Source organism: Micromys minutus (genome assembly GCF_963924665.1).
Source record: "Micromys minutus genome assembly, chromosome: 10".
Classification (NCBI taxonomy): Eukaryota; Metazoa; Chordata; class Mammalia; order Rodentia; family Muridae; genus Micromys; species Micromys minutus.
Genome location: NC_137979.1, coordinates 4,347,121 through 4,367,808, shown reverse-complemented (window position 1 = coordinate 4,367,808; position 20,688 = coordinate 4,347,121). Strand labels below are relative to the sequence as shown.

The 20,688-nt window shown below is 45.5% G+C and overlaps 1 protein-coding gene across 1 annotated transcript in view; it reads right to left on the bottom strand.

The window, feature by feature from the left end:
• The window catches only part of COL23A1 (collagen type XXIII alpha 1 chain), a gene marked incomplete at its 5' end in the record, with an annotated part of 269,518 nt that overhangs the window by 233,537 nt on the left and 15,293 nt on the right, over positions 1-20,688 (bottom strand). The window contains one exon of the mRNA XM_080924021.1: positions 11,046-11,112. Within this exon, the coding sequence (XP_080780147.1) occupies positions 11,046-11,112 (67 nt within the window). The remainder of the gene's footprint in view (positions 1-11,045; positions 11,113-20,688) is intronic.

Genomic DNA, 20,688 nt, shown 5'->3' with positions numbered 1-20,688 from the left:
TCTGGTAGGCGAAACCGGAGCCATGAAGTAAAGAAGTGGGAAGTAAGATGCTAAGTCAGGTGCGGACTCATTGGGCCACAGGAACGACAAATGCAGGCAAACACTGCTCTGCAGGGGCCTGGGAAGCTGTCTTTGGATGAGAGTAAGATTTCAGTTGGTTGACTTGAAGAACACAGACTGCTCTCTACAAGCGGGTGGGTCTTTTATCAAACTGTAAACAGAACCAAAAGGCCAAGCAAGAGAGAATGTTTCAGAAGAATACCTCCATACTTTATTAATATCACCAGCATTTTGTTCTGTAAACTCCTTTGGACTCCAAACAGAACATGGGTTCTTGTGCTCTCCAGCCTGAGTATGAACTGGAGACCCTGCTTTCTCCCATGATTCAGACACATGACCCACACACAGGTCTCCCTCAGAGGCCTCCTTACCACGGAGACTTAAGGTAAATCCCTTCCACTTATTTATTGCTATAGACCTCAACTTAACTATAGCTCAACATTCCATTAGGATGATACCAGAGCTGTGTGTATTAAAAATTCATCAAAGTTTCAATTAAGCTGGGCATGGTGTTACATACCTTTAAGCCCAGCCCTCAGGAGGCAGAGGCAGATGAATATCTGAATTTGAGGACAGCCTGGTCTACAGAGAGAATTCTAGGCTAGCCAAGGATATGATCCTGTATCAAACAAAGCGCCCCCCCATTTCAATTTAGTGTTGTGTAGTATGTTCCTGTCTTGAGTGTTGGTAAGCACAGAAAGCCACAGTCCCTAGATAACCATGTGACAACAAAGGACATGCTTAACGGCCTAGGTTGCTAAGTCCTTGACAGCCCAGGCTTGCCATTTTTGCCAATGAGCAATGCAAGTTCATCCCCTTCTCTGGCAAATTGCTTCTGTTCATCACACTGTGCTTTCAAGAAGTGCTCCATAAACAGAGGCGGCACAGAAAAATGGTGCCCTTAGATTTTTTTCTATGGGGACTCATATAATATTTTTTCTCCAATCTTGTCTTTTGTATCTAGCTTTTTCTTATTCTGTGGTGTGTGTGTGTGTGTGTGTGTGTGTGTGTGTGTGTGTGTGTGTGTGTACATGTAGTGCTGGACATTCCTAGCCCCTCCCCACATGCTGAAAAATACTTTACTACCAAGCTGTACCCCCAGCTCTTTCAAACTTGTTCTGTTGTTTAAAGATCAACCTCTGCACTCACTCATTAGTCCAAGCTGTCCTTGAGTTTGCAGTCTTCCTGACTCATTGACCCAAGTTTTTCTAAAATTCCTGTTCCAGCTCTACAGAATTGAATAAAATAAATGGGCTCCCTCTGGTGGTCACAAGAAAACCTCCATATCCCAAAGGTCAGACTCTAGTTGCATTTCAAGATCTTTATGGTGCTGGGCACACTTGATAATTAATAGACGCAGAACGGCTAGACGACACTGGGAGAGAAGACTTCTAATTACCATTTTCCACTCGCCAGTGAATCTACAAATTGGTTTGTAAAACCACAACCTCAAACTATGCGCACCATGTCTCCTGAATCCAGTCTTGTTTCAGGTCAGGGTGACCTCCACCCCACCACCACCTCCCCAGCCCCCCCCCCCGAGGCCCACAGCTCCTCTGATCTCTGTCTGCTCCCCTACCCGAACCATGGTTGTGACACTGCACCACAGGTCCTGGTGCCTCTGCAGCTGTCCCCCCATCAGTACTCACGACCCTCCTTCATCTCCTCAGGACCTCTACCCAGGAGAGGCCATTGCCAGATGTTTCTCAGTGTTTCTCCAGAAACCAGGGACCACTCTAGGCTCAGGGATGTGACCATAATTAAACCGAGAAGGTGGCGGCCCTGAGCACCCTCTTAGGGGCCTCTGTGATGGACCCAGATCTGCAAATCCAGTCTGTCCTCCTGCCGTTTCGAGGGTCCCCCTCTTGAAGATAAACTCTGTACGCAGACACTTCTGTGGTGCACCCCACAGCACACAGCCCCACGCCCTACTAGCCCTCCTTTCACCTTAACCCCCATAGCTGCCTTTCAACAAGAGTTTAAACCAGCACTTCATGTTTCCCTTTTATCTTGCTCAGGCCGTCAGGCCTCAGGGAGCTGTGACACTGTGCAAGCTGGTTAGGATGCCAAGCCGCCTTCAGAACTCTACCCAGCTCCCACCTTCCTGCGTAAGAGCTCTGCTCCCACAAACCAGTCTGTCTGTATAGATCCTCTGGTCTGCAGCAGGGTCTCCTTTTAATTTCTGTAGGACTTTTCTCTGCAGTACACACGTTTACTCTGTCTTTTAGTTGACTGTGATTCTATACAACCTGTAGTATCGTCTAAGGATGAGTTTGCAGCAGTTTCTAACAGTCTTAGTATGTCACCCTCCCTATGACAGGACATACCAATGAGTAAATAAATAATAAGCAGATGGACAGACTGACATCTGCTCACAGTAGAGTGCGGTAAATGTGATGACATCATTCTCCAGAGAGTTCTGGCAAGGATGAGAGCTCAGCTCAGGGTTGAAGTGCTTACCGAGCGTATACAAGGTCCTGGGTTCTATGCCCAGCATAGGAAAAAATTTTAAAATTACTGTGGGTCATGGTTGCTTGCCCTATGATCCTAGCACTAGAGAAGCTGAGGCGGGAGGCTTGCAAAGTCAGGTAGAGACAGGATTATGCTGGGAAGCCCTGCCTCAAAAAGAAAGAAGAGTTTGGCAATTGTAAAACCTGGATACGGGATGCTCTCCTAGTATGTAGGAGATCCCAGGTTTAACTTCTAGCACCGAAGAGAAGAAAAGAAGGAAAGGAGGAATAGGGAGGGAGAGAGGGAGGAAAGATGGGGGAGAGAGGGGGAGAAGGGGAGAGGGAGATAGATCAGACCCAAAAATCGCCTTCAGCTCTATCTGTTGCGGTTGGGTAGCTCCTGCACAAGCGCCCAATCGTTCCAGAAATTCAAGTCAACTGGGATTTACCATTCCTGGGGAATACATACACATACACATATACATACACAAAATTTCAAAAGAACATGATTTCTTGTTTGAAGAGTGCAAGCCCCCTTCCCTAAGCCCATTCTTCCTCTACACCAGTGGATGAAAACCCAGCCTCCAATGCCTTTACCACTCCTGTTCTCCTCAGGAACTCTCTCTGTAAACTACAGCAGATCGCACCGGCTCACGTCATTTCCGTGCTTGGTGTTTGAAGAGAGTTTACTCTCCACAAGGACGTCCACACGGGTGGGGAATTTCTACCTCTCATGCATCTGTTCCTTTCTGGAAATGGCTCACCACCCCCACCAAACCCCCATGCAGTAAGTCCAGTGCACACCATCTGGAGGCCACACGCAGCATCTCTGCAATACCACACAGCAATGCAGAAAGGCACAAAGAGACAATGACGAAAATTACCACTTTTTCAGAAAGTTCCTAAGACTGCCCAGGGCAGGTGGAGTCTAATTAGAAACAAGCCTGAGAGGGCAGGAGGGATGTGCTGTGCTCAGATCTTCTGGATTCCAACCCTGTGGTTTCTCCTCCTGTCTGTTTCTCTTGCTTCTTGGTCACCCATATTTTCTCACCCATCCCAGGAGAACGCGCTGGTATAACTGGGCAGCCCTTTGTTCTTCCCTTCCAGAGCATTCCCATGTCCGTACCTTCTCTCCCCTCTCCATCTCTGGCTGACCACGTAGATTTGAGTTCATGACAAGCAACAACTCACTCTTGGGATGTGGAGGGATGTATCCATGCATGCATTCAGTCTTGACCTGATCCCGTGGAGGAAGTGCCCAGTTTACAAACAACAGACAGAAGCAAGCCCTGGGCCCCGCACACACCTATAGATCTGGGACTCAGACACAGAGGGGCGAGAAGGCCAGCATGTACTGCATAGCTAATTTAGAGAGGGCAAAGTCCTTGGGTGCCTGAGTAGAGCCAATCTTTGGCCAAACCCAGAATCTGTCTAATGTCACAATAAGCCACCTGTCCCTGGTGTTTGCCTAGCTGCATGAATTTTCTCTTGTTCTGGGAACAGAACTTCCATCTTTCTGGGGTAGCTACTGTCCCCCATACCATGTTTCCAGTAGTCAACTTTCCCTCATAGCCACATGTGCGTGTATGTATATACATGTGTGTACCTGTGTTCATGTGTATATACCTGTGCATATGTGTACACATATGTTCTTAAGTATGTAGATGTATATATGTGTACACCTATCTGCATGTGTGTATACATGTGTATGTATGTGCATGCATGTGTCTATGTGTGTACCTATATGCATGTGCATGTGAATGCATGTGTATGTATGTGTGCACATGAGTATGCGTGTACATGCTTATGTTCTCCAAATCTCTTCCTATGAAGAGACCTTCATGGCCTCATTCCACCGCAAGTACAACTCTCTGAATATACTCTCATTCTGAGGCAGAGGAAAGGGTTAAGATTTTAAGTGTGAATCGAAAAGTTCCCACAGTTCAGCTCACAATACCTCATGGTGTCCAGTGAGAGGGCTAGTGAGGACAGTGCGTATCTGGGTGGTGCTGATCAGAAATGGCCTCGCCACCACATTGGCAGTCACCTTCCTACAGAGCAGGCACCCTAAGGAAAAACAGCCTGAGAATGACAGGGACAGAAGCTGAATATTGGGGAAAGTCCCTGAGCTCAGGCACACCTGCAACCAGACCCACTCCTGAGCCCTGCACTTTCGGTATGGGCTTGATGTGTGTACGTGCTGCATTATTTATGAAGGATGGTCAGAATCTATTAATGTTTTCATGCCAAACGAGCAGCGAACAAACCAAGGTGAACCCTGTTGCCAGGACACACAGGGTGAACCATGAAGAATCAAGATTCGAACCCAGGGATCTCAGGCTTTAAGTTGTTGGCCCTGAGTCATCCCACGGGAGAAAAAAAGCATCGTGGTTATTCTCAGTCCAGGGCAGGCCCAGACCACACACAGCCTGGCAAGCTTCTCCAAACAGAAGGCATCTGTCCTTCCATCTTAACCATAACCCAGGTGCGAAGCATCTCCTGACTCAGGAAAAGCTTCAGAACAAAGCCAAGGAGTCCGGTAACAAGGTGGTGTGCAGGTCTCATTTCTCCATCACAGGATGGATGCAGCTTGGTCTATACTATCAACCTCTCGGGCGCTGTAAGGTCACAGGATGGGAAAAGCCTCACATGTCCTACACACGTCCATCTCAGGGCAGCTCAACCCTGTGACAGGATCCTGACACTGAACCAAATGAGGCAGCGCCAGTTCTATATGATAGGATAGGATAGGATTTGATTTGATTTGATATGTTATGGTATGGTATAAGACAGAGAGCAAGAGAAACTGCAAATCCCAGAAAGCAGTACACAGCAAACAACACATGATCCAAAAGTGCCAAAAAGCTAGAGAAGAACTCAATGGCACACAGACATGCCTGACACATGATAATTGGCTACATACATACATACATATATGTATATATACATATGTATTCATACATGTATATGAAGATAAGTACTATTCTTCCTCACTAGCCCCATAATGGAAGTATGTGAAGTGTTATGGGTTGAACTGTGAGAACTCTTCAATGGTATATGTACATGTATATGTATATGGCATATATACATATACCATATAAACCCAGTGTAAGTCAAAAATATGCTAAGAAATGTGCTTAGCATACATATCTTCCAAGCATCACAGCGTAGACCAGCTTATGTGTACTCAGAACACATACGCTTGCTAAGATCGGGTAAAATCATCAAACAAAAGCCTATTTAATAATAAAATTTAAAATGCCTCATGGGTTTTATCAAATACTGTTTGAGAGTGGAAAACCAGCATGGGCGTATTTTTGTACTATTGAAAAATTGTAAACAAGCCAGGCATGGTAGTATGCACCTGCAATCCCAGCTCTCAAGAGACTGAGGCAGGAAGATCAAGGTCATCTGTGGTTACATAATGACTTCAAGGTCAATCTGGACTATATGAGGCACACACTATCTATTTATCCATCCATCCATCCATCTATCTATCTATCTATCTATCTATCTATCTATCTATCTATCTATCCATCCATCCATCCATCCATCCATCCATCCATCCATCTATCTATCATCTATCTGTGTGCATGTAAATTACCCCTGCTGCAGGTTCTCCAGTGCTACAGCTACCAGCCATACATGGTGATTTAAATAAAAGTTAGTTAAAAGGAAATAAATCCTAAACTTCAGGTCCTCAGCTGTACAAGTCACATCTCAAGGGCTCAAAAGTTCTATGGGAGGGGACCGAGAGCTGGGCTGGGGAAAGAGCACCATACTGCCTTTGCAAAGGACACAAGTTTATTCACAGCGCCCTCTTCTGGCCTCCATGGGCACCTGCAGCTCATGTGCCTCTTCCTCCCCCCTACCCCCATAATTAAAAAAATAAAAATAAGTATATATTTTCTAAAGCGATGTGTGGCTATCCACAACTTCACTATCAGATAATGCAAACATACAGATGTTCCACAGGGCCACTGCCCTTGATCTGCATTAGTGTCTTTGCTGTTGCTGAGATAAAGTATTTTGACAAAAACAGCTTAAGGGAGAAAGAGTTTACTGTGGTTCACAGGTCCAGAGGGCTATAGGCACTCATGCCTGGGAAGCATGACACAGGCCATGGAGGGCTTGATAGCAGGAAACTGGCTGCTCACATTGATTCTGCACTAAGGAGACAGCACAGAGAAAGCAAGTGGGGCTAGACTCTAAAACCTCATATCTCTAGTGATGGACTTCCTCCAGCATGGTTCTACCATCTAAAGGTTCCACAACCTCCCTGAACAGCGCCACCTGCTGGAAAGCGGGTGTTTGAACACATGATACTGTGGGGGACACATCACATTCAAACCACAAGGACATAAAGCAACCTGAGGAGAGGCCTCTGAAATGCGGAGGGAAATCCAGTGGTGGAGGGCTGAGAGGGCTGTGCTCTAGCATAACCTTTTGAAGTACTTCAAATTGTTAATGTTGTATTTTACTCTATTCAAAGACATTTATTTTAAACTTCAACCACATTTAACCTGATCATAGGTCCAGCAGGCTAGAGGCTAGCAGAATCAGGGAACAGCTGATCGTGGAGGATACTGTTGCAAGATCCTTATCTTAATTATTGTATACACCCCCCCCCCAATCTCTGAGGTTTTATTTTCTGCATTTCCAACTGCCCACTGTCAACCAAGGCCCAGAAATACTAAGTGGAAAATTCCAGAAATCAGTAATGTCAAACCACAGACCATTCTGAGTAGTGCAGCGAAGCCTCCCATCGTCCAGCTCCTTCGCAGGGTGAACCGTCCGAGTTCAGTGCATCACACGATGTATATGCCACCCCCTGTTAGTTGCCTAGCGACTATCTCAGGTACCACATTGGTTGTCATGGTACCTCAGTGCTGATGTTCACGGAACCCTTATTTTAGCATTAGCCCCACAGTGTACAGGCATTGAGCTCCAACTTAGACATTTCAAGGAAAGCTACGAAGTACTTCCTTTAGGTAAAGAGAAAGGAGCATGAAAAGACATTTTGAGAAAGAGCCCATTCCTACAACCTTTTACTGTGATGTATCTGTTGTATTTCATAGCTGTTGTTTTTGTCTCACTGTGTCTAATCTGTAAGTCAAACTTTATCATAGGCATATGTCTTTCTCAGGGTCACTATTACTGTGATAAAACACTATGACCAAAGAAACCTGGGGGGAGGGGGGAGTGTTCGTTTGATTTCCATCTCCACAGCACTGTTCAGCATTGAAGGAAGTCAGGACAGGGGTTTAGACAGCAGAGAGGCAGGAGCTGATGCTGAGGCCATGAGGGTGCTGCTCACTGGCTTGTTCTGCCTGCTCTCTTATAGAATTCATGAGCACCAGCCTACGGACAGCACCACCTACAAAGATCTAGACCCTCCTCCATCAATCACTAATTAAAAAAATGCCTTACAGCTGGATCTTACGGAGTCACTTTCTCAACCGAGGTTCCCTCTTTTCCCATAACTCTAGTTTGTGTTAAGTTGACTTATGGCTAGCCAGCACAACATGTATGTATATGTAGAAAAAAAGTACATTTACATGTATCAAGCATGTAAATTTGGTGTATGAGGAATTGCTTACACATATATGGGACTAGTTACTATCCAAAGCTTCAGGCATCCACTAGGGATCTTGAGGAATATCCTTTACCAGAAAAGGAACTGCTGGGGACCACAGAGACCCTATTTTCAAATCAAGTCTTATTTGCAAGAACCAAACACTAAAATTTGAACACATCTATTTGAGGAAAACAGTCAGACACACTATGCCATGTCATAGATGAGGGGAAGGCTGGAGAGCCCTTCACCCACCAGAAGCCACCGAGCCTATTCAGCACAGCCCCAAAAGTCCCCCCAGAGTAGACCTGGGCATAAGGGATGGACCTTCTTCTAGCTTGAAGCTCACCTCGCTTCTCGGCCTGCACAGCCTACTCACTGCAAGCAATGCTCCCGACAGCCTACTCACTGCAAGCAAAGCTCCCGACAGGCAACACACAGCACTGCTTATCTGCCTGCTCTCTGCTAGGACCTCACAAAAGGTTACACTGTTTCCCTGGGGCATGGGAAGGGGCTGGACGGTGACCTGCCAGTTTCTCAGATCAGATGGTGACCCAAGCTACAGCGAGCCCTCTGAATCTCCAGAGGCCTAAAGTCTGCAGGGCCCTTTGATCAGAGCTTTGAAGAGAGGAAGAAACGCAGGCCCTTGGTGCTACAGTGAAGGACCTTTCTGCTCTCAGGCAATGCCTGCCAGACTACAGGGGCTTTGTGTTGATGAAGAATTCAAAAGGCTTAAGTTAGAACTTAGGCAGGGGTGATGAGATGTAGACACAGGCAGGCAGTGGGCCTGTGAGACAATGCTGAATCTCCCTAAAGTTGCATTGACTGCAGCTTAGCAGCCAGGCACCCCCAGGACAACCAAAGCAAGTCCCACTCACTTCCCTCCTCCTCTCCCCAACTTCCTTCCATACTTGAGACTTGTGAACATTCCGTTAGCAAGCATGGCAGACAACGGTCTCATTGTAGGCCACACCTATAAATATCAATAATCGCATTTTTACCTTAGGATATTTTTTTATTCTACTCCATAAGAACTTTAAAAATGCTGGTTGTAAACTGTGAAACTGTATCTCATGAATGGCCGTGCATCTCGGTTTTAAAACGCACTTCTAGGGACTGAGCTCAGTGGTTATGAGTACTTGATACTCTTCCAGAGGACCAGAGTTTTGTTCCCGGCACCCATATCAGGTGGCTTTTAACCACCTATAATTCTAACCCCAGGGGATCTATTACCTTTTTCTGGATTCTGAAAGCATCTGCACATACACACACACACACTCACACACACAAATAAGTCTTAAGGAACCCCATATTTACTCACATAAATCATATGAATATAAAAGGGTCTCTTGGACTCTATAGGAGACTGACTGCTTTCATGATTCTGTCCATCCCCGTAAATGGTGTTTAAGTCCTTTATATGGAAAAGCATTGTATTTGCATGTACAGTAACATTTCATTTGCATATGCATTATAGTTGCCTAAGCTATGCACTGCTTCCTGCATATTTAAATCACCTCAAGATGACATATAATGTACAAGCAGCTGTTATTTAACAGTTGTTAGGAAGTGACCTCTATTTGGCTGGATCCCTGGTTGATCCATAGATTGGACTAGACATAATGTGATGTAGAGAATGAAGGAAGAAAGATAACCCCATCCTAGATATTTTATAAGTCATCCAAAAAATTTATTGATGGGTCTAAATTTTCCCTCATTTAAAACGACTTTAATTCTGACCCACGAATGTCACGACCGGCCACAATCTTTTTCCTCTTTAGAACTTCTGTGTCAACTAAAGACTTTTAAACTCAATGGTAAAATCTTCCAGAGTTCAGAGACAGAATCCCCCATCAGATCCACCTTTGCGGAGGAAGCTCCCAACCCTGAGCTGCGAATGGTTTCTGGGAGCCTTGAAGTGATCCTGCAGATGCTGATGGGGGCGCTGTTTCAGCTATCACCTGCTCTGCACCAGTTACAGAAGCCTCAGGGCTGGGAGACGGCTGAGTTGATGATGGGCTAGCTTCACAATCATAGCACTCAGGTTCAGAGCCCATGTAAGAAGCTCTGTGGGTTAGGGCTCGCTCACTCTTAACCTGGTGTTGGGGATGCAGACGGGAGTGGGTTCTGGAGCTCCTGGTCGTCCAGCATGGTTTCAAGTTCAGTAAGAGACCCTGCCTCAGAAGACACTTACCATGAACCTTCAACCTCTACATACACGTGTATAAACATATACATACACACACCCACAGAGAAAACCCTTCTAGCATGAGACACGGTGCCACGATCCTCTCCCTCCCTGTGTCACAACATCCTATGCAAGGTTCAGTCTAACCCTGGAAGCCCAGGTGGAAACTCTTAGTTGTGGCCACACAGCATTCCACACTGTCCTGTCCACTCTGCATCTGGATTTGAGCCACATGGATGAGGCTCTCAGAAGCCCTGATTTTATTCACGGCCTTCCTACTCCACACCAACATAACAGAGAGACTTGATTACCTGGGTGCCCCAGACAAACTCTCTGGACCATCTTTTTCTCTGTGCAAAAGCAGCAACAAGAACAAAGTTCAGGCTCACCAGCCTTTCCCTTCCTGTATCAGTCAGAGCTCAGCACACAGCAATCATGGAGCAGAAAGGGTAGCTCCTTCATTCAGGTCATTCTGAAGACTCAGTCAGAGGCTATCCCTTTCCTACCACTCAGTCTGTCTTCAAAGCCAGTTTTAATACTTCCCAAGCACCTCAATGCCACTGATCAAAACACAGCAGCCCATGTGGCTGGAGTCATTGTGAAACCAACAGCTAAGAAGGAAAGGTACCAGGACGGTCCCCTGAGGGCCCCAGCCTGGACCACCAGACCATGCTCTTGATTGAGGGTGACCTGAACATTTTACAGTCATATGGCAGAGAAGTGCCAGGCTTCCAGAGATCAGGAGGAGTGAGGAACGGAACGCGTCACTTACCAGGGGGACAGATGCACTCAGAGGGGGCCTCTCGAACTGTCCTGAGCTTGGTGACTCCATCCAACTTCTGAACCGAGAAGACAAAAATTGAGGGATGGGGAGGGAGAAGATCAGTTGCAGAGCAGAAAGTGGGAAACTCCCCAATGGTACAAAATGATCTACAATGACCTTGCTGTTTTCCGGACCACTTTTTAAAAGGTCATTAAATTTTCCAGGTGGTTCTCTGGTGAGAAGAAAAGCAATTATAAACACTGAACATTTCTGAATATTCCTGATAACTCCTCAGCAGAAAGCGTCGGGTCTCTGCTGTGTTACTTCACATTCAAACACAATAGGAAAAGCAACAGAGGTGGCTCCCTGCCAGGCAAGGGAAGGCAAACAGAGGGTGGGTAAAGGGCTTTGGCACAGGGGTGGATTCAAACTGGCCCTTGCAGTAGCTCTCTGGGCTCCCAAGAGCTGCCCTCTCTTCACCCAGGAAGGTCCACAAACCCTCTATACCATAGCCTTGGATGTGGGAATCCTGGCCTAATTCACTATGACATTGTCCTTTCTTCCCTCCCAGGGGATCCTTGGCCTAGATAATTCGGTTCAGTAGAATTTAACAAAAGTCTCTATGCATACCCAGCTCTGTGCTGGACATGGGAGGGAAGAAAAGAAATACCAGAGGGATGGCACACTACACTGGTAACTCACAGGGACAGTTCTGGTGTGCTCACGGCCTGATTTGACTTCCTGGCAAATTTTTAGTTGCTGGGAATTGAATCTAGGGTCTCCTGCTGGCTAAGCACACGCTGCACCACTGAACTACCCAGCCATGTGGTCAGAATCAAGGTCATCCCAAGTGAGGAAATACAAACTTGGAGGAAGCTAGGCTTAGAGCAAAGTGACTGGTCCACCATCTCATCCTGGATGATCCAGGGCTTACGTCCTGAGAGGATTCAGAGGGCATTGACTCTTTTCTTCTTTTGGCACGCAGTGGTGACAGTGTCAGTGGGGGACAGGGGAGGAGGCTAGTTAGGAGCCCTTAAAACCAACAAATCAGAGGTACTAATCTGTTAACTTGAGTTATATAGTGCATCTACCAGCATTGGAGCTTCAGGTTCAAACACAGAGATGCAAATTTAGGAACTGGAGAGATGGCTCAGAGTTAAGAGCACTTGCTGTTTGTACAGAGGGCTGACACTGGGCAACTCACAACCACTTATAACCCCAGTTGCAGGGGATCTGATGCCCTCTTCTTACCTACACACACACACACACACACACACACACACACATATGCACACACACACACATGCATTCTTTTTTAAAGGTAGAAACTATTTTCTATTATCTATCTATCATCTATCTATATATATATCATCTATATATATCATCTATCTATTATCTATTTACCTATCTATCTATCTACCTTTCTATCTATCTATCTATCTGTCTGTCTGTCTGTCTGTCTGTCTGTCTGTCTGTCTATCTATCTGTCTGTCTGTCTACCTTTCTATCTATCTACCTTTCTATCTATCTATATTTTTGTAGTGTTGGATATAGCACCCAGACTTATGCTGAGTACATGCCTTATCACTGAAGGGTGTTTTCTCCAGCCCGAGAGGTAATTTCTAAGCACTATGCTGTAGGAAGGGAAAGGAGAACAGGGAAGGGATGGGGTAAGGTTCTATGCTTGGTCTAATAAAATCAAGCCTCTATTGGGGCCATTTTGTGCTTCTGTGTAAAATTCAGTGCTAGACACAAACCCTGTTATGTTAGTTTAGCACACACCCCAACACCCACCTAAACCTTGGTATCTGACCATTCCAGAATTCTGGTGGGGTCTTCACTCACCAACAGCTCCAGATGATATCTGGCCATCCTGGCCTGTCTTCAGCCGAAGTCTAGTCCTGACTGTGAGTTTAGCTGGACTTGCCCTTTGCTGAGACTTGATCTACTGACTGTCACCTTGGTCCTTGGCTATAAAATCCCACTTGCTATGATTTATGTAGAATTGATGCTGCCATTCAATGCTTTAACAAGGACCCCTTGTGTGTATGTGTATGCATGCGTGTGTGTATGTGTGTGTGTGTGTGTGTGTGTGTGTGTATAGAAACCAGAGGACATTAGGTATCTTTGCCTTAATTTTCTCACAGAAACGTCAGCTCAAATATTTGGTTAGCCTGGCTGGCTGGGGAGCTGAGTTGAGTTGCTGAGGTTGCAGGTGCGGGTGGACACCTCTTTTACGTGGGTGATGGAGATTCAGACTCAGGTACTTGTGTTAATATAGCAAGCATTTTACCCAACAGGTCATCTTACCAGTTCCAAACCTCTTTTTCTCTAACAGTACCAAGTTAGGGTTTTATAGACATGGGACCCCAGCCACACGCAAGCTGCCTCTGGCTGGAGCAGCCCAGGGCCAACAGTTTGAATCTAAAACCTATTTAAGAACACTTTTCATGGTTTGGAAAATAAATTCCACCTCACAACTTAAAAATCATAAAAATAAATTTTTTTAAAGAATTGAGCTGAGCTTATAAGGTGAATAAATAAAACAATAAATAAGTAAATAAATACATAAAAAGAAAGAAAAAAAAAGAATTTAGTTGAGTGTGGCAGGAATCTGACATCCAGCTACTCAGCTGCTCTTGCTTCTGAGGCAGGGGATTGTCTGAGCCCAGGAATTCCAGATCAGCCTGGAATACATAGTGAGACCCCAGTTCAAAGACAAAAAGAAAACAACAATAAAAGTGTACAATGATTTATTTCTGTGAAGCATTGTAAATAAAACCATAAAACATTCCTATCTTTTGGCTGAAAATTTCTACTCTAGGGAATTTTTTCCAAAACAATCCCCAAGAATAAATTATGAAAGAATGTGTGTGTAGGTTAGGGTTAGGGGTTAGGATTAGGGTTAGAGTCATATATGTATATGTATATATATATATATATATATATATATATATATATATATATAATATTCAATGCATATATTCGTGTGTGTGTGTGTGTGTGTGTGTGTGTGTTATTGGGCAATGGGGATGGATTAGGGAAGAATCAAGATTCCCTTGATGAAACTGTTAGCGTCAGGAGAGAGCATTAGGAAGACAAGTGTATCAAGAAATCAGGTCTATAGTGTGACCCAAATATTACCCCAAAAAAAGCCCAGTGAGGAGGCTGCAGTGATGTGTTTCTTGGTTTGTTTTTTTCTTTTTGTTTTTTAAGACAGGGTTTCTCTGTGTAGCCCTACAACTCACTTGGTAGACCAGGCTGCCACAAACTCAGAGATCTGCCTGCCTCTGCCTCCCAAAATTAAATGTGTGTACTACTTACTGTACTCAGACAATTTTTTTGTTGTTGTTTTGAGACAGAATCTCAGATAATTGAGGCTCCAAAGTCGCTGGGTAGCAGAGGATGACTTTGAACTCCTCCAGCTCCTACTTCCCAAGTACTGGTACTGTGGGCATGTGCCATTCAACTGAGGACTTTTTTCTTTGAAACAAAGACAGATTTTCTGTCTCTCCTGGACATTCTACTGCAGAATCATGGTACATAGATTCGATAAACAGCAGAACAAAGGTCTACCTGGGACCAAACAACATCATTACACATTCTCTGCCCTCCTTCCTCCCTCAAGGAGAAAGGTGCACCTTTCTCCACTGCCTCAAACAGCAAGCTGCTGCCTCTGCTGCCAGTAGCGCTGAGGAATCATCGTGACTAAAGATTTGTATGTGGCAGGCTCTACGCCGACAACCTTCAGCTCTTCTGTTCATACCCATTTACAGATGGAAAAATTGAGATGAGGGGGGAAGTGTCAGGTATAGATCCAAATCTTAGGATCAGCTGGCTCTAAGCCAAAGCAGGATGCCTCCTGTTTTCAAACAATTTCCATGTCTCCCAAAAGCCAGGCCCTGGGAGCTCCGGGGCCAGTTCAGTTGATGAAATGCATACTCTGCAAATGTGAGGACCCGAGTTCGAGCCCTAGCATCCATGTTAGAAGCTAGGTGCTTGCAATGCCGGTGCTGGAAAAGCAGAGGCAGGTAGGTCCTCAGAGCTTGTTGAGAAGGCAGCCTAGTCAAATGAGTGGACCCCAGGACCCAGTGAGCATCTCAAAAATCAAGGTGAAGTGCTTCTGAAAAATGACAGCAGAGATTGACCTCTGACCTTCATGTACATGTGCAAACATATGCATGCATGCACACACATGTATCTGTATGCACACAACATTCGCATACACACACACACACACACACACACACATCCCCAGAACCTACTCTGCTAGAAATCAGGTTTATGTTTGAGAAAGCCTAGCAGAGGGGAAGATATTGAATCCAGGAGACAGGAGATCACACCGGATGCTGAGCCTGCCTGTATGAAACAGAGGCGAATACACGACTATGTATTGGTGGAAAGCACATCAGAGAACACACACTTTAGCTAGACACCAATTAAAACCAAAAGTCACCCAGGAAGTCAGAGACTCCCAAGACAGAATGCAGGGTATGACCAACAAATCTAAGTACATCAACATTGCTCGGTGCCCCCTCACCTGCAGGGATTCAGGCCACAAGCTTCAGTGGATGCCTAAAACTGCAAACAGCCTCAAGTTCTATAGAAATAACAGTTTCCTTCATGGGTGATAACGTTCACCAGATAGAAAAAGAGAAAGAGATTCGTGATCTCTAAGCGTAAGACGGGACAGCTACAGAAATGTATTGTAGCGAAGTTGTGTTAGCAATACTGTGCTCTCTCAGAGTCCTGGATCATGCTGCCCTGTCATTCTTGTGATGTTATACGACATGGTACATGGTCTACATGGGACAGCCAAGGAGAATGACACGGGCATTGTGACAAAGAGTGAGGTTACTAATGACTTTCAGATGCTTCCTCAGGAGAGCAATTGTGTGCTTCAGGGAACCCTAGGGCATCCAGCGATGAAAATGCCAGGTGGGTAGCACATACCATTCAGGGCAGCGGAGGGAGATGTGATTCATGCCCCAGAATCAGTGGGATGGTGTGAGATTTCATCACGCTACTCAGAGCAGCGTGCAACTGAAAACTTATGAGCTGTTTATTTCTAATTTATTTTTTCTATTCATTATGTTCAGACTGTCATTAGTCACGGCAACTTGAATCACAGGAAGCAAAACCACGGGGCAAGGAGGATTACTGTATGTTAGAATCTTGAAGAAGGTAAAGATGTGGCTGGTGCAAACAACTCTGTGAAGCGTAAGGTAAAGATGAAAGCAATTATACACAGGCCATGTGCTCTAGTCAGCTAAGCTGTTTCTCACAGGGCTTCGGATGAACGGCTTTGAATGTGCTTTACACGCATAGGAGAGCTGAGAAAAGGACATAAACGCAGGGTAATGAGAGGCAGGTTTGTTGCCGTCCAAGAACTAGGCTATGAGTAAGCAAAGCTAGAAGCCTGAATTCACCCCAGTTTGGAGCCAGAGCCATCCCTGGGAGGGCGTGTCCATGCTGTGAGACAGTCACAGAAGTCTGCTGAGCGGCCATCCGGGTAGTAACTGAAGCCCTGGGGAGCAGAAGTAGGTGAGGAAACTACTCTGGGTCAGGAAAAGAACCACTGCAAAGGACTTCTCCAAAATATGCCACACATCAGGCATCTGGAGGGTCCTGCCTCAGCAAAAGGGAACAATCAGTCTCAGGCTAGGTCATGTGCCACCCTGGCATATGCAAGCGTTCCGGTAACATTGTAACGGCACTAAAACATTCCTCTTATTTAGTGACATCATCCCTTACACATGTTTGTGGGGATGTTGATGAGAGCATGCCTACTGTGACATACACAACACATGGCATCAAATGGCTACACGGAACCACTGTCCTATGCCATCTACACTCCCATGTTGCCATGGCAATCAATTCACTATACTGAAAACTAAACCACATTTCTTGTTTTGTTTTGTTTTGTAGGTTATTTTTCCTTGCTTGTTTTGAGACAGGCTCTTTCTAGGCTGGCCTTGAACTCCCTGACTCTTTTTTTTCTACCTCTCAAGAGCTGGAATTACTGGCATGAGCCATGATGCTTGGCTTATACAGTGTTGGGTGTTGTCATGTGTACTTGGCAAGAACTCCTCAAACTGAGCCATGTGCCCAGGATGGTTCAGCCAGTAAAGCCCAGGCTACCAAACCTGACAACATGAATTCAATCATGGGACTCACATGGTAGAAGGAAAGAGCTACCCCCTGCAAGTTGTCCTCTGACCTCCACATATGTGCCGTGGAACATGGACCCCCTCACACACAGATACAGACACACAGAGAGACCTCACAGAGACATACACACAAGCATGTACACACACAGTATGTACACACATACTAGAATGTAATCTAAACAAAGAACAACCGAGTGTCACCCTCAGTCCCCAAAGTTACATCTTGAGCTATTACGGCAAACTTCTGAATATTTATAGAACTTTAAAAAACTCCCAACACTCAATAGAAATTACCACCAGGAAAATTGGGGCCAGGATGAGGAAAATCAATTAATCAAAACCCCACAACGGCTGCAGATGTTGGAATTAGCACATGAAGATGTAAAACAACCACTGCAGCAGAGTGCATGTGTTCAAGAAGGGGACCCACCAAGGACATGACAGAGACCCAAATTAGAACGCTGGAAGTGCAAACGGCCGTGTCTGAGATGAAGAACATGGTGGAGGAATGAATGGCAGATTAACTGCAGAAGTGAAGGCCACTGAACCTGGAGACAATAGAAAGCATCGCATTGGACAAAGAGGATAAAGAGGAAAGAGCAAGGGGACCAGAGGGCTGCAGGAGCCTAACCACATGGAGTAGGAGCCACAGAAGGAGAAGAGAGTGGAAAGAAATACTGGAAGAGGCAATGTTCAAGAGTGTTTTCAAACTTGATGACAACTACCAACCCAGGCTGGAGAGATGGCTCAGCGGTTAAGAGCACTGACTGTTTTTCCAGAGGTCCTGAGTTCAATTCCCAGCAACCACATGGTGGCTCACAACCATCTGTAATGAGATCTGATGCCCTCTTCTGGTGTGTCTGAAGACACTACAGTGTACTCACATACATAAAATAAATCTTAAGACAAAAACGGGAACAAAAACCCTAAAAACCCATTTATCCAAGAATTGCAATAGAAAATGGACAATAAGCAATAAGAACAGTTAGCTAAGGATGGCAAGATGACTCAGAAAGTAAAGTGCTTTCTGAACAAGCCTGACAACTGGAGTTTGATCCCTGGAACCCACTGTGAAATAAAAAATCAACTCCCAAAAGTTGTTCTCTGACCTCTGTAAGTTTGACATGATCGGCACATCTGCAGATCCCTCTTCCTCCCCACCATCTCTCTTTTCCTCCCCACCATCTCTCTCTTCCTCCCTCCACTCCACCCTCCCCTTCTTCTCTGCCTCCTTTTCTCCCTCCAGCTAGGCCTGGTGACTCATATTTGTAATCCCAGAATATGAAAGGCTGAGGCAGGAGGATTAGCAATGAGTCACATCCTGTCTCAAAACAAAAACAAATAAAAAAAACTTACAACAAGATATGTTGTAACCATACTGCTTAAAAATCAATGATAAAGAGAAAATCTTAAAAAGTAGACAGAGGCGAAAAAAAATAGATGTGGATATGGGAATTCTCACATGGTGCTGACAAGAACGTGAAATGTAACAGCTCTGAACAATTTGGCCCTTTCTTAAACCACGAGGCAGGTGTACAGAGTGCCAGCACTTGGGAGGCCAGGACAGTAGCATCACCAGAAGTTCAAGTCCATTCCAGGATACATAGAAAGTCCTAGGCCAATCTGGTCTTAAGGAGTGAGGTCTTGGCTGGGCATGATGGCGGATGCTTCTAATCCCATCACTCAGGCAGGAAGAACACTGTGAACTGGAAACCAGCCTGGGCTACATGTGAGTTGAAGCTAGCCTGGGCAACCGTGTAGATGAGCGATCCTATCTCAAAAAACAAAACAAGGGCCAGCAAGTCTGGCTTATTAAGGATAGGTGTTTGCAGCCCAGCCTGACAAGCCAAGTTCAGTCCCCAAGATCTACAAGGTGGAAAAAGAGACCCAACTCCTACAAGTTGTCCTCTGACTTTAACATGCACATGTATGGTATGCACATGTACCCAATACGGTATACACACACGAAATAAATAACTGTTTTTTTTTAATATAAGGAATGAAAACTAATCAAAAGTAACAGAAATCCTGTGATTCTTGATGGGCTGGCAGAGGAGGGAAGAAGGAATGTCAAGCAAGCATGAAAAAACTTGGAGGGCAATAGCTACAGGCAAGAACTTGATTGTTGGAAAAATTCCCGAAGTACAAATGTATCTAAATGTATCAAATTCTTCCAAATGTGCAAATGTGTCTAAATGTATCAACTTGTACAATTTAACTAAGTAACTGTCCTTGTAGGTCAGTCATAAATTAAGAAAAGCAACAATGGAAAAGTTCTACATCCCAACTGCCCCAGGCTTGGGTGGTTGGCGGGGCATAGGGCAGGTGTCCTGGGGTCAATGAGCATCTCACTGAATGACAGATACCACTCCAGGTAAGACCTCCCTGCAAAGGCAAACACAAACTAGAGAGCAGCTAGGCTGGCCCAGGCATTTGGCAGAGGCTACCAGACTATTCTGGAAGGAATGTGGGTTTAATCAGTGACTCCCATCAGCTCGCTGAGTGACTCTCTTCCAAACCACATCAGCAGGCAGATTTCCTGAGGACTGCTCGTTCCCAAATGCATGCTAATGTATTGAAAGGGGGTGGTCTACCAACAAAATCCAGCTCTTTGGGACGCCTCCATTCACGTTCCTATCCATCCGCTTTGAAGGGCATCACTTCCCATCGGCCTCACTGTGAGGGTTCTTCACATGGAGCTGACAGAAGAAATCCCTTCTGAGGCCCTCCTACTGGATAGACCACAGCATTTGGCTGCTTGAAGAGACCCCTCCTCCACACGGCAGACAAGGTCCTTATAGTTCCTGGGACTTGTCAGGCTCTGCCTAAATCACTAACCATTGGTTCTCTGCTTCCAGCTCACCCCAGCATCCTGTATCCAAGCAGGTGGGTTGCAGGTGACTGACAACAGATAGGACTGTATCTGAACACAAAACCATGCAGTTTACTTAAAATGTTTTAATTGGGGGGAGATGGCTCAGCGGGCAAAGGGCTTGCCATACAAGGATAAAGATCTGGCTTTGATCCTTAAACCTCAAGAGAAGCCAGGTATGAAGGTGTGAGATATGCACTGGGGAGGAAAGGGCATTTCCAGGGCTTGAGAGCCAGCTGGTCTGATGTCACTAGTCTAACTCGGGGAAAACCTTGTCTTAAAAAAAGAAGGCGATGAGCTTGTGGGAAGGCTCCGTGGGAAAAGGTGATAACCCAAGTTCAATGCCAAGCTCTAGCAAGCCCAAAATCTAATTTTAATTTCCAAAGAAAGGTTACCACAGCCGATGACAGTCTTGCTCCCTCCCCCTGACACACCTGTACACATATGCACACATATAAAAACACTGTGGGTGCCTTGTAAATCAATTACATGGTTCTGGAGTATAAGCTCTGGAGACAACACATCATGTCACCATGCTTTGGGAGAAGCGTGCCTTGCAGTTTCCTCTCCCAGGTCAGGCCTGGATGTGATGATGTCATCGGTAGATGGC